The sequence below is a fragment of the Talpa occidentalis genome, unplaced genomic scaffold (genome assembly GCF_014898055.3).
Source record: "Talpa occidentalis isolate TD23 unplaced genomic scaffold, MPIMG_talOcc4v2.1 talOcc4.2, whole genome shotgun sequence".
NCBI classification, from domain to species: domain Eukaryota; kingdom Metazoa; phylum Chordata; class Mammalia; order Eulipotyphla; family Talpidae; genus Talpa; species Talpa occidentalis.
Genome location: NW_023602073.1, coordinates 65717227 through 65731724, shown reverse-complemented (window position 1 = coordinate 65731724; position 14498 = coordinate 65717227). Strand labels below are relative to the sequence as shown.

Sequence of the window (14498 nt, the reverse complement as noted above, 5' to 3'; positions counted from 1 at the left end):
AGACCAACGAAATACACTGCTGAGGGGAGCAGCGGGGGCAGGAGAGGTCTGCGCACCGTATGGGACCCTCGCCGGTGGCCGGGGATCGAACCAGCGCTGCAGAGGCTGCGGGCAGCTTCACAGCCCAGCGCTCAACCGCTGCGCCACCAAGGGAAGCCCTCGGGCAGGGATTTTTGTTAATTTTGTTATTAATGCACTGTAAGCGCTTAAATCAATGTTTGGCACACAACACCTGCTGAACAAATATCTGTCTCATGCCGAAGCAATTAAGGACCTACTACGTGCCAGGCTTTCCAATCACTTCCGCCCAAGCGGCAGAGGCGGCCCCAGCGTCCTCCGAACACGAGAGGCCGCTGTAGGAAGCGCCCGCTTCCTTTCCACATCACTTTCTGCCCCGCCGGTGCCCTTTGACCTCGTGAAGTCATTGCCCTTAGTTAAGATGGCGACGCCAGTGGCAGCTGCAGCCGGGCAGCTGCGACGGGCTATTCGGAGGTCGCCCCCATGGCGGAGCCCGGGCGGGCGGGCGCTCTCTTCCGAACCCCCTCCAGTCCAGGCCACAGACGTGCGGAATGCCTTCCTAAACTTCTTTCGGGACCGCCATGGCCACCGACTGGTGCCCTCCGCCTCCGTGCGGCCCCGCGGCGACCCCAGTTTGCTTTTCGTCAATGCGGGCATGAACCAGGTGGGGGCAGAGCCACGCTGGTCGGAGGTGGAGTTTGTGGTTCGCCGGGAGGAACTGGCGCTGCGGGATTGGGCAAAAGCAGCGGGGGGCGGGACTCCGTTTCTAGAGGCTGACTGTCTCCTCCGGGCAAAGTGATTGGGGCGTTGATAAGGGAGCTGGGAGGGCTCCACCTGGTAATTTCTGGGTTGAGAGCGAGTCTAGGTACCGGAATAGCGGATGTGGTGCTCATGAAACAGATGTCTGGCTTTTTTTATGCATTCTTTAAATAAAAACTCGTTGACTAAATAAGTTTATGGAACACATGCTGTGTTCATTGAGCTTTTTACCTTGAGCACGATTCACCCTTTCTAAATTTCATTGTCTTAATCTGTCAAATGGGCGGGAGGGTGGGGGAGGTAAGTAAATTCTAGAAGCTGTCCATGATCCCTATGAAATACCGACAGTGGTAGTGCACAGTGTGATCTCTGTTCTGTACCCTGAAGTAACTGAGTGTGATTGAAGAGGCTGAGAGATGCAGCCATTCCGTGCCCTGCTTCCAGCCACCCACGCGTTTCTCCTCCTTTTGTCTATTTTACTGGTAGAGGGTCTCTGTTTCATGATTTATTTACCCCTCACTTACCCCTCATACACAGAAGTTGGGTACTCCCACACACAAGTTGCCCCCTTCAAGGCCACATTGCACTCAGTGTGCACAGCCATCTACCTCCCCACTCTCCACTTTTCCCTTCTACTGAGGGACTGGCATATCCCTCTCCCCCTTCTTCATTTGTTTCTAGTTCAAGCCAATCTTCCTGGGCACAGTAGATCCACGAAGCGAGATGGCAGGCTTTCGACGCATAGCCAACAGCCAGAAGTGTGTGAGGGCTGGAGGACGCCACAGCGACCTGGAGGATGTGGGCCGAGACCTCTCCCATCATACCTTCTTTGAAATGCTTGGCAATTGGGCCTTTGGAGGTGAATATTTTAAGGTAAGTCTCCAGGAAGCCTGAAATTAGGAGAAGACCAGTGGTTAGCCAAGTAGGAGGTCAAGGTTAATCCTATCTCCATTCCTAGAGTCTGCCTAGGAAGAGCCTCATACCAGACCCGACAAAGTGCTAGATTGAACATGTGTAACAGAACTATGTCTCACTTCTTTAATTAGATTGGAGGCCCTTGAGAACTGTGAATGTGCCTCCTGCCTACCAGTAATTGTATGGGACCTCCCTGGTGGCTTAGGGGTTAAATCTCTATGCTGTCACCACTGTGGCCTGTGTTCAATCCTGGGACAGGGAACTAACCCACATACAGAGCAGCAGACCTCTCCTATCTCACTCGCTGCTCCCCTTAGTGTATTTAGTAAATCTGCCTATTCTACTCTCCACTTTGTCTTTGGTGAATCCATTCCCCCCACCCCCCACCTCTGGCCTACACACCAGAGCTTCTACATACACACACACACACACAAATAATAACTGTTGTATGACTAATCATCAGATAGTAATAGTAAATTCTGGAGTTAATAAAAATCATCCCAGGGCCTCCTGGTGGTGCAAGGGGTTAAGATGCAACCTATGAAGCAATCTGCAGCCACTGTCGCATGAGTTTGATCCCCAGCCAGGGAGCTACCCACATGGCGCAGCAGACCTCTCCTTACTTCCCCCCTGCTCCCCTCAGCAGTGTATTTCAGTCAATCTGCCTGTTCTGTTTCCCACTCTGTCTCTGGTGAATCCTCTCCCCCCCCCCCCCCCGCACCTCAGACCTGTACTCCAGCTCTTGTATGCATAAATAAATAAATCTTAAAAAAAAAGAATAGATTTGATTTTAAAAACATAAAAATCATCCCAGCCTAGGGTGGATAGAAGATTCCCCAGAGAAGAAGGTAATTGCTCTGGGACTTGAAAGAAAGTAGGATTTAGAGAAGAGAAGAAGCTTTCTGGGCAGGAAAAACAAACAAACAAACAAACAAACCACAAAACAGATGCAGAAATGGTCACATTTATTTTGGAAATAAGGTGGGCAGAGAGAATGGTTTTGTCTTAAGCTGAGGGTTGAACTTATGAGGCTGGAAGATGTAGAAACTCATGGGGCCGCCTTCTTAACCCATCTTCCTCTCCCCACCTTTCCGGCTTTCTTCTGCAGGAGGAGGCTTGCAGCATGGCCTGGGAACTGCTGACTCAAGTCTATGGGATCCCCCAGGACAGGCTCTGGGTCTCCTACTTTGGTGGTGACCCTAAGGTAGGGCTGGACCCAGACCTGGAGAGCAGGGACATCTGGCTCAGCTTAGGGTAAGTCCACCCCCAGCTCTGTCTACTCCTGGAGGTCAAGAAGTCAGGAAAATAATCTCTCCCAGCACTGGTCCTTAGAATACCTCAGCATGTCCTGGGATACTGTGAGATCAGCCCTGTTGCTCCTCTTGCTGAGCTTGCAGAGGATCCTGGATTCTGGGCTTGTCTGTCTCCCCACCACACACCTGACTTTCTTCCCAGGGTTCCCACCAGCCATGTGCTTTCCTTTGGACCACAAGAGAACTTCTGGGAGATGGGAGACACTGGCCCCTGTGGGCCCTGTACTGAGATCCACTATGATCTGGCTGGTGGCGTGGGAAACCCCCAGCTGGTGGAGCTTTGGAATCTGGTCTTCATGCAGCACAACAGGTATCGTCGGGGCACTGAAGCGAGAGGGAAATCCCTGATGGAAATTAAAAAGGTGGCAGTCAGGAGACTTTGATCCATTTCTTGCAAAAAAGAACACTTAGTCGGCACTTACTATGTCACTAGGCATATCTCTAAACACTTTGCAGACAATATCTGCTTTAATCCTAGTCTTTGGCCACAATAGTTTAACCAGTCACTGCTGCTTTCTGTCTCGGCTCTCATCACATGACAGAGTTTAACCTTACAACCACTAAAATTTTCTTCTAGCCTTTCATGTCCCTTTCTCAGGGCAAAGAATTCTGTCCCAGAGGGGGTTTTCTGGGTCCAGATGAGAACCCAAGTAGCCACGAGGGTGGAGATCACCCTTGATGAGAAAGGATAGGACCCAAGGCCATCACTGTCTGCTACTAGGGGATGGGAAAGGGTGATGCTGTCCTCTTAGTCTTCCCACTGTCAGCCCCCTTGGACCTCCTCATTCCTCTGCTGTCACCTCACATCTGTAATCCTGCCTGGGGCCTCACATGGCACACCTCCCCCAACCAGAGAGGCAGATGGAAGCCTGCAGCCCTTGCCCCAGCGGCATGTGGACACAGGAATGGGCCTGGAAAGACTAGTGGCTGTGCTACAAGGCAAGTGCTCCACCTATGACACGGACCTCTTTTCCCCGCTGCTCAGTGCCATACACCAGGTGAGCTTGCCTCTCCCTTTCTAGAAGCCTAACTGACCTGCTCATCACCAACACTCACCCCCTTTGCTTTCCATCTTTGTTGAGAACTGAGAGTATCCCTACCTGGGGGGGGACAGTGACCAGCCAAGGATACCAGGGTGTCAAACATGAGGCTGGGATTCATGGTTACTATCTGATATTGCTCCTAACTCCTTCCTTCATTAATTAAAAAAATACATGTGGAGCACCTGCTTTGTGTTAAGTCCTTTGTGCTTGGCACAGGGGATGTAGCAATAAATAGAAAAGAGATCATAGAAATTATATCCTAACCTGAGAGATAGATAATAAATAAGTGGGTTATAAAACAAGATGGCAACTTGCAGATTGTGAACAGGCAGTAAACGTGGGTGATAGTAACTCAGAGGAGGGGAGATGGTATATAGAAAAATCTTAGAGTTTGAAGTAAGCTCACGGAGGAGATAATCTTTGAGGACTAACCATAGGAAGCTCATTCCAGGCAGAAGAACAGCAGGTAACAAGGCCCTGGGGCAGGAAAGAAACAAATAGTTGGCCAACCAACTAAAGTAGAACCACATGGGATGCAGTTAGAACATGTGTCTGTAGCTCTTGCTGTATAACAACCTCCCCCCCCCACCAACACTTTAGCTTAAAAAACAATCATTTATTTAGCTCACAAGTCTGTGGTCTAAGTTCAAGGTGCGTTTACCTGAGTTGTTCCTTTGGTTCATATGAGCACACTCATACATCCCTGGTCAGCTGCTAGACAGCTCTACTTCTCAGGGTGGACTGACTTTCATTTTGGGGAAATGGAGGTAAATGGGTCATGTACCTGTCATCCTGCAGGCCAGCTCGGACTTACACCACAGCTTGGCAAGGTTCTGAGAAATAGCAGAACTCCAGGTCTCTTGAGAAATAGGCTCAGAACAGTGTCGTTTCCACCATATTCTGTTAGCCAAAGCAAGTCATAAGGCCAGCCTAGAGTCAAGGGATGGAGAAATAGATTCTGTCCCTTAATGGGAAGCAGCTGTAAACTCCCATTGCAAAATCATGCACACAAGGAAAGGGAGGACTTAGGGTCATTTTTTGCAACAACCTACCATGCAGAGAAAAGCCAGAGCCAAATCTTATAGGGCCTTGAAGTCCAAAATAGGGCTTTTAGCTTAAGCGTGGCCAAAAGGGTTCTGAGGGGGAGGCCCATGATCTGACTGACACTTTATTTTTTTTTTTAAGAGATATGCATTTTCTTTTTTTTTTACATATTTATTTATTTATTCATACATGCACTGGGTACAGTCAGAAGCGCGGGAGGGTGAGAGAATTCACCAGAGCCAGAGCGGGGAGCAGAGCAGGCAGAAGGACCGAAGTACACTGCTGAGGGGAGCAGTGGGCGGCAGGAGAGGTCTGTACGCCATGTGGGACCCTCCTCCGGTGGCCGGGGAGCAGCTGGGGATGGAACCGGTGCTGCAGAGGCTGTGGGCAGCCCCGCAACCCAGGGCTCAACCGCTGCGCCACCAGGGAGGCCCTGACTGACACTTTAAAGGCCACTCCTGTTGATGTGTGGAGACTGGACTGGCGGGAGGCAAGAGTAGAAGCTGAGAAGCCAGTTGGGAAGCCAGCGTCATCGTCCAGAGAAGAGATGATAGGCCATGGCAGAGGCAGGTGGCCGTGGAAGTGGAGAAAAGTAGATTGGTTTGAGAGAGGTCATGGAAATGGAAGGAATAGTCTCCACTGATGGGTTGGATGGGGAAAGAAAAGAAAGCCTAGTCTCTTTCCTGGGTTTTTGACGAGAACAGTGCAAGGAATGGCAGGACTGTTGAGAGGGGAAGCTCGGGAAAGAGACAGGTTTGGCGCTGGATGAATCAAGCGCTCTGCTTTGGGGCATGTGTGTGTATACACAGCTCACCCCTCCCTCGCTGCCCTGAAAGGCTGTGAGGCCAGTGTAGGCAGTATAGCACTTGGCGTCAGGCAGGCCTGGTTTAAGTTCCACATCCACTCCTAGAGAGTCGTGTGGCCTTGTGTCACTTAGCGCCTCTGAGCCTTGGTTTCCTCTATAAACAGAGATAGTAGTACCTCCCAGAACAGGCTGTGTGAAATAAGACAAATATTTCTTTCAAGCACCCACCTAGGTCTGCCAGAACATTCTATATAATGATCACAGCTTTGATCATTGTTGGTGCTGAATGTGAGCCCCATGGGTGCAAAGGCTGCCTCCCATCCATCTTTCAGTCTTCTCTAATCCAGGCCAGCCAAAGTCACTCCAGTGTGGTCAGCTATAGGGGTCAGGTCAGATGCTCTAGGAGTGGTGAGCACCCTCCTGGGCCAGGTCAGACAGAGTCAAGCACCGTGCCTCTTTCTCCCTGTTTTCCAGGGCTGTGGGGCACCCCCTTACTTGGGCCGGGTAGGGGCAGCAGACGAGGGGCGCACAGACATGGCATACCGTGTGGTGGCTGACCACATTCGGACTCTCAGTGTCTGCATCGCTGACGGCATTTCCCCTGGGATGTCAGGTGCCCCGTGAGTTTGGAAGGTCTACAAAGAGGGGAAAGGGGTGCTGGGGATGGTAGGGAGGGGGAGGGAAGGAGATGGGGATGTAGGTTGGATTGAGTTGGTAAGAGGAGCAGAGGAAGTAGAGGAATTTGGGATGGGAGCACATGTTCTAGACCATGTCCCCTCTAACCCCATACTGCTGACCAGGGGCTACCGGGGCTTCCTATGTGACTCTGAACCCCTAGGCTGGTTCTTCGTCGGATCCTCCGTCGAGCAGTGCGGTTCGCTACAGAGGTGTTGCAGGCACCACCTGGCTTCCTAGGCAGCCTAGTACCTGTAGTGGTGGAGATGCTGGTAAGGGCAGAACTTATTCACTCCTTCCTGGGCACTGGGGGAGCCTGCTGCTAAGCCGAGGCAGTGTCCCTGGCGTGGTCTCCCTATCCTAAATGTCCAGCCCAATGTCCAATCAGCTGGCTGAAGAAGGTGGAATTGCTTTCAATTATCAGGAAACTTCACATGGTCTCCTTGTGCATGCTGCTGAACCTTTGACTTTGGCACCCTCTTCTGCCTGTAGCCTCACCCCACAAGGAAACTAACTCCCCATCTGGGCCCTCCATCAGCCTGGCTGAGCCTCCAGGGCAGGTGTCCTCAGGGAGGCCCAGGTTGGGAAGTAGAGGTGGGCTGATTGCCTTTCTCACCTCCTTGGCCCTCTCCTCCTCCAGGGAGATGCTTATCCAGAACTGCAAAAGAGCTCCACACAGGTACTAGATTGGGGTGGGAGGGGAGTGATGAGAGAAGTGTGGGAAGAGCCTCTCCCTTGAGGAGGCCCAGCTCCCATCTTGTCCTGTCCCCGGTTCAGATAGCCAATCTGGTGTCAGAGAACGAGGCAGCCTTCCTGGCCAGCCTGCAGCGGGGTCGGCGGATCATCGATCGGACCGTGATGCGCCTGGGGTCTTCCGATCTGTTCCCTGGTGAGTAGGGTGCCCAGCATATACTCAAGGGGCTCACTTAGGTATTCTAGGGCTGGCAGAAGAGGGAACCCTGGGCTAGGCCTGAAGCTCACATGCACTCCTACTTTCCCCTACACCCCTCTCCCTGAACTCTGTTTCCAACACCAGACGTCTGTGGCAGGAGCACCACTCAGCTTCTCCCCACTTCCCCACTGCCCAGCTGGCTCTGCCTCCGGTCTGCTTTCTAAGACTGGCTTCATGACTAGACTGAGCTTCCTTCTTCCCCTGAAATGATGTATGCTCAGCGTACCCTGGGCTACCCCCAGCTCTGACCTTGAAGCATGAACCTGAAGGCGACCCCACTCCTAAGCTCCCCTTGTGTGGGGAGGGGACACTTGTGCTTGGCACCTGGTGGCTTCTATTTAGTTAGAAAAGTCCTGGCCCTCACTTCTGCCCCCTCCCTCTGTCCTGCCCCTCGCCCTTCTCATCACCCCTTGTCTTCCTTCCTCCAAGCCGAAGTGGCCTGGTCCTTGTCAATGTCTGGGAACCTGGGGCTCCCCCTGGACCTGGTAGAGCTCATGCTGGAAGAGAAAGGGGTACAGCTGGACTCTGCTGGCCTGGCACGGCTGGCTCAGGAGGAGGCCCAGGTACAGGCTGGGGCATCACCACCCGGGTTCTGTTGGGATACACATCAGCTACTTCCCTGGGCCTGAGCTCCTGGGGGAGGAGCTGCAGCCATTGGGGAAGCAGGAGGCTGAGCTAGGGTCTGTCCCCTCACCTTGGACTCCCACCTCAACACAGCCCATAGAGAAACACAGCATCCTAAAGAGGGGGCCTCGGGCCTCCCCGGTGGTGCAGCGGTTGAGCGCTGGGTTGCGAAGCTGCCCGCAGCCTCTGCACCGCCAGTTCAATCCCCAGCTGCCGGGCAAGGGTCCCACATGGCGCGCAGACCTCTCCTGCCACCCGCTGCTCCCCTCAGCAGTGTACTTTGTCAGTCTGCCTGTTCTGTTCCCCGCTCTGGCTCTGGTGAATTCTCTCACCCTCCAGCGCTTCTGACTGTACCCAGTGCTTGTATGCATGTATGTATAAATCAATCAATAAATCTTTTAAAATAAATAATGATCCTTAGACCCTCCCAGCATGGTGGGTTTCTCCCCAACCAGCCCAGGGTCTGAAGGAGCCATCCTGAGGACCTATTCTAGATGGGCTGCAAGGGTCCACAGAACTCTGTGGAGCCTCAAGTCCCACCGCACTGTCCATCCCCCCTTACACACATCCTATCCTGCAGCACCGGGCACAGCAGACTGAGCCAGTTCAGGAGCAAGGACTGAAACTCGACGTCCACTCCCTGGGGGAGCTGCAGCGCCGAGGGGTGCCCCCAACCGATGACAGCCCCAAGTATAACTACTCTCTACGACCTAGTGGGGGCTATGGTGAGATCCTTGACAGAGGTAGATGGCCACAGGCTGACCCCACCATGACTGAGAACCACTACAAAGAGGGTTGCTACTGGCTCTGTGCATTTCCTGGGGTAGCCAGCAGGGGTCACTGCATCCTCTCCCTGCTGGAAGAGCCCCTAACCCTGTGCCCACAGAGCTTAAGTCATAGACCCACACCCCACACCTCTGTCTAGCACTGACAACCATTCTCCTTCCTGACAGAGTTCAGCACCTGTGAGGCCCAGGTGCTCCAGCTGTATACAGAGGATGGTACAGCTGTGACCTCCGTGGGGGAAGGCCAACGCTGTGGCCTCCTCTTAGACAGGACCAGCTTCTATGCTGAACAGGGGGGTCAGACTTCAGACCGAGGCTACCTGGTGCGGGTGGGACAGCAGGTAAGCTTATTCCCAACCCCCATGTACGTACACACAGGCTAACCTGCAGAAGGCAGACTGGAGCTGGGAAGGGAGCTAAGGGGAAAGGCTATAAGCAGTTACTCCAGTGCCTTGGTCCCTGTTCTTCCCCAGGATGTGCTGTTCCCAGTGGCCCGGGCCCACGTCTGCGGAGGCTTCATCCTACATGAGGTGGTGGCCCCAGAGTGTTTGCAGGTGGGGGACCAGGTGCAGCTGCACGTGGATGAGGTAAGGCTCCACCCCTGCTGTTCATGACACCTGCAGCCCCTTCACTCTTCTTACCCCCCATGCTCACCCAGGACCCTGGGTGACAAAAGCCTTTCAGGGCTGGCGTCTGAGCTGCATGGAGAAGCACACGGCCACTCACCTGCTCAACTGGGCGCTGCGGCAGACCCTGGGCCCCAGCACGGAGCAGCGAGGCTCCCATCTCGGTCCCGAGCGACTTCGCTTCGACGTGGCCACTCAGGTGAGCAGGACTCAGAAAGACGGGCTCTGGTGAGGCGACAGGCTTTAAGAGGTGGTTTGACAGTGTGGGGAGTCTGACCAGTCCAAGGGCCTGGGCTCCGCGTCACTCAGTCACTGGGGGACCTTGGGCAAGAATCATCCCCTCAGGCTCCTCCCACACCAGCAGGTGTCAGGCTAGACTTTGTCTGAGGCCCTCATTTCCCTCCAGCCACTGACTTCCTTGTACCTCTGTCATTCAGGGCTCTCTTGCTCAAAAGGAGCTGCCCTTTTCCTTCTCTGTTGTCCCTTCTCCCTCCCCTCCTTGCATCTCTGCCAGAAAGTGCTCACTGACTAACACATCCCCCCTCAGCATTCCTTGCTCCTGTCTCTCCCCAGCCTGTATTTCTCTTCTGCTGGATGGCCCCTTGTAAACTCCCCAAGAACACAGCCTCAGTTTGCCATTTCTCCATCAACTTTTAGTACCTAAAGAAAGGTCTGCAGCTTCCAATAGGCTCAACTCCCAGGTAGTATCCCAAGGTTGAGAATGGTCTGCTCTGCAGACATTTATGAAGCACCTGTTATGTGCTGGCCACGGTTCTGGAACCTGGGGACAGTTCAGTATATATTGACTCCTTAGTGCATCTGTTATGGGCATGAAGCTCACTGCCTGTCATCTGCTTTCCTCCCCATCAGGCCCCACTGACCCCAGAGCAGCTCCAGGCAGTGGAGGGCACTGTGCAGCAGGCTGTGGAGCAGGATGAAGCTGTGTACATGGAGGAAGTAGCCCTGAAACTCACTGCACATGTTCCTGGCCTGCGCTCACTGGATGAGGTGAGTGGGGAAGCCTCCTGGTGGAGATCTACCCCTCCTGGGCTACTTAACAGACTTATCCCTTCCCACCCTCAGATATACCCAGACCCTGTGCGGGTGGTGTCAGTGGGGGTGCCTGTGGCCCAAGCGCTGAACCCAGCCTCTCAGGCTGCACTGCAGACCTCCGTGGAGCTGTGCTGTGGGACGTGAGTCACTCCTCTGCCTGTCTGGGCCTGGGGCCCTAGATCCTCACCTATCCTCACCAGGTTGCTCAGGTTGCTCTTTTCTCCCCCATCACCCCACCTTCTCCCTCTGCCCACAGGCATCTGCTACGAACAGGAGCTATAGGGGACCTGGTCATCATTGGGGAACGCCAGCTTGCCAAGGGAACCACCCGACTGCTGGCAGTCACTGGGGAGCAGGCCCAGCAGGTTGGCACACCAGCAGGCTCTGGAGGCTCCTGGGCGTGGATGGGAGCAGGGACAAACAGGCTCAGGGATGCCTAGCAGCAAAACAGTGTTCATACATGTGCACTAATGTCACCATGCCAAAGGGCAGCTGGCGTGTTAGGATTATTTGGTGCCTTGTTTTGTCCTGACTATCAAATATTTCCAACTTGGCCCTGACCAGCAATGAGTGGAGACACGTGGCCCAGGGAAGCAAGTGCCCAGGAGCCCAACCATCCTGTTCTTTCCCTGCAGGCCCGAGAGGTAGGCCAGAGTCTGGCCCAAGAGGTAGAAGCAGCCGCAGAGCGTCTGAGTCGGGGCAGCCGGGACGTGGAGGAGGCACACCAGCTGTCCAAGGACATGGGACGACTCACTGAAGTGAGGGCCACTCTCCCTTATCACAGAGCTGCTCCCCGCCCCGTCCTGATCCTAGTCCCTTCCCTGTGCCCGGCATTCCTGCTGTACCCATGCTGGCCCAGACTGCAGGCCAGGATATGGTGGGTTGTGGTCCTTTCCCTGGCCCTGCCAGCCTCTCCCTCAGAGGCTGGGATTTGGGGAGGGGCGAGGCTGATGAACCACTTCTGGCCATAGGCTGTTGACACTGCCATGATGCCCCAGTGGCAGCGGCGGCAGCTTCAGGCCACACTGAAGGCGCTGCAGCGACGAGCCAACACTGCCATCCGAAAGCTGGAAATGGGGCGGGTAAGAGGACAGTCATTGCCCCGATGGGACACAGGAGCTGCGCAGGAGGGGAAGCGGGGGGGGGGGGGGGGGGGGGGGGGGAGTGATGGGCTCCTCGCTCTCCCAGCTGGGGGCCATCAGCAGATCATTCAGCCACTTCTCTCTGTCAAATTGCCTCTCTCCCCCAACTCCCAAATCTGGCTCAGACTCCTTCAAGAAGCCAACTGACTTGATTACGCCTTTCAACCCTAATTGCTCCTTGACTGCGGATCCTCCTTCCTCCCTCCCTTCTCAGTCCATCTGTGTTCCAGCCTTAGTCCTTTCACCTTCAGCGGCCTATTTGTAGGGGCCTAGAGCTATGACGGAGGAAAGAGGCAAGGGGGGAGAGGAAGGACACAGTGGGACCCAAAAAAAAGCAGGCCGTTCCCGGCAGAGCCCTGCCACCTCTACTCAAAACTGAAGACCTTTGATGCGGGACTGGGGTTTCAGAACTGGGGCTCAGTTCAGCAATGGGGGTCATTTGCCTCCCAGCCTGACTCCTCGGCTATCCTTTTCCCACAGGCTGCACAAAAAACCCAAGAGTTGCTGAAGCGGCACTCGGGGGGGCCAGTGATTGTGGACACAGTTTCTGCTGAGTCCCTTTCCGTGAGTGTGGGGGCCTGGGAGGAGGGGGATTATGCCCTGACTGGGACGTGGCTGGGAGTCTGGGAAGCTATGGGGTCACCATCTCCCCTCCCTTGCCAGGTGCTGGTGAAGGTGGTACGGCAGCTGTGTGAGCAGGTGCCCAGCACGTCCGTGCTACTGCTCAGCCCCCAGCCCCTGGGGCATGTGCTCTGTGCCTGCCAGGTGGCCCAGGTGAGGACATGGGAGAGAAGCCCTCACCTCGCTCATCCCCTGGTTCAGCTGTGATTCCACACCTAGATGAGGCAGTCAAGGCTGGGTAGAGGTGATCTGTGAGGACACTCCAGGACAGGCACTGGCCAGTCTCCTTGTCCCTAATGAACACACACACACACACCCCCACCCCCCAACCCCCCCGGAGAAGGCACGTGGAGATTCCCTAATTACCACCACTCCTACTCCAGGCCCCACATCCCTTGCAAACAAGTAGTACGTATTGATCAGCCCCCACACGTTCCCAGCCCAGTCCTCTCCTGTCTCCTCACCCAGTTTCCCCCACCGCATGCACAGGTGGAGAGGGGTTACAGATCACCCTGACTCCACTCTGAGGGGATATTGAGTGGTTGGTGGCAGGGAGGGTTGTTCTGCATTACTGCCCTTCTGTTTCTTCACCAGGGTACTACACCAGCCTTCACAGCAGAGGCTTGGGCACTGGCTGTGTGCAGCCACATGGGCGGCAAGGCCTGGGGCTCTCGAGTGGTGGCCCAGGGCACTGGAAGCACTGCTGATTTGGAAGCTGCCCTCAGCACAGCCCGAGCCTATGCCCTCAACCAGCTCTGACCCATAGCCCCTCAGGACTCTCTTGGACTGAAGAGAACAGGGGATAGGCTAGTTCGAGGAGCCTGAAGCAGCCAGCAGAACTCCCCTGAGTCTAAAGTCAGGGATTGGAGGCTAGAGGCCAAAGCACCTGAGCAGAAGAAGGCCACAGGGGCCAGCCCTGCATGGACTAAAGGAGATACTGGCTGGGGAGGCAGAAGTGGGTTCAGAGATACACCCCCACTTGGAGACTGAAGACAGTGCTCTCCTGGCTGTGATTACTCATTAAAGAGTATTCCCCTAAGGATAGGAGACCCCAGAATGTTCTTTTGCTTTAAAAAAATTAGACCTCCTCCCACCCAAGCAACCTGGAATGTGGATGCAAACCTGGATATGGGTGTACCAACCAGTCTGACCCCTCCCACTGTACAACCAAATCAGAACTATCCTCATTGTCACAAGTGCCCAGGCAGGCTCTTTGCCAGCCTGTCTTGGGCACCCATCAAGACCAGGCCACCCAGATTCAGAACTGTCGTGGAAGGCATTACAGCAGGACAGACCCTCTGTGGTGTCACCTTGTTAACAATGACTTATCTTTTTTAATGAAGGCCTTGCCAATTTATTGATAAACTGAGCAGCAGCTACTGGTCAGTTGATGAAAATAGGGAGAGGGACAAGCAGGCAGAGATCCCTGCCCTTTTGGAGCTTACTTCTGGTGGGGACACAGAAAATAAAGAGAAAGAAGATCGTGTCAGTGATGGAGTCTGTGGAGAAAGAATGGAACCAGCGCAGCAAGAGGGTAGGGTGGCTTGGGAGCAGACCTGGGAGGGGAGGGTGTGAGCCACATGGACATTGAGGAAAGAGCCAATGCTGAGGCCCTTAGATGGGGTGAGGAGGCACAGTGAGCTGGGAGTATGGCAGGCTTTGGGGTCAGGAAGCAGGTACCAGAGCAACCCTACTCTGTAAAACACGGCTGCCCTGAGCCTGAGCTAAAGCTGAAAATAAACAACTCAGAGTAGAAGGAAGCCACCAGATAAAGGGCAGCCTTCCCCTTCCCCACCAGAGTGAAGCCACGCAGGACCAAGTCAGATACTAGCCCCACCTCTGCTCCCAAATCTGTTAGAAGGAAAGGACCTCAGGGGACCCATCTTTAAGTCAAGGGCTTCCAAGTTCTGAGGGTGTCTAATTAAAACTATTAGAGCAGAGCAGGCCCTCCTGGCATCGTTTCCAGCACAATTCCTCCTAATTGAGGCAATGGTGATTTGGTGAATCACTGATGAGGGCTGGAGGGATCCAAATCCTTGGTTCCTGGCACCTGACTGCCCTATGGAGTGATAAGGCTTTACCTCAAGACCTTGGCCACCGCAGCAGCACCACATTCAGCAGTG

At 54.4% G+C, this 14498-nt stretch overlaps 1 protein-coding gene across 1 annotated transcript; it reads left to right on the top strand.

Annotated features, from left to right (window-relative positions):
- Window positions 1–439: 439 nt before the first annotated feature.
- On the top strand, window positions 440–14459 carry AARS2 (alanyl-tRNA synthetase 2, mitochondrial). The gene is made up of 22 exons (XM_037519817.2): window positions 440–682; window positions 1459–1650; window positions 2801–2946; window positions 3148–3315; window positions 3859–4003; window positions 6372–6517; window positions 6736–6844; window positions 7213–7251; window positions 7350–7461; window positions 7954–8087; window positions 8729–8873; window positions 9102–9274; window positions 9407–9520; window positions 9618–9758; window positions 10430–10567; window positions 10643–10752; window positions 10869–10977; window positions 11248–11370; window positions 11584–11694; window positions 12235–12318; window positions 12418–12528; window positions 12970–14459. The coding sequence occupies exons 1-22, from the start codon at window positions 440–442 to the stop codon at window positions 13132–13134; spliced, it is 2958 nt and encodes a 985-aa protein (XP_037375714.1). The 3' UTR covers window positions 13135–14459.
- The last annotated feature ends 39 nt before the right edge of the window (window positions 14460–14498 follow it).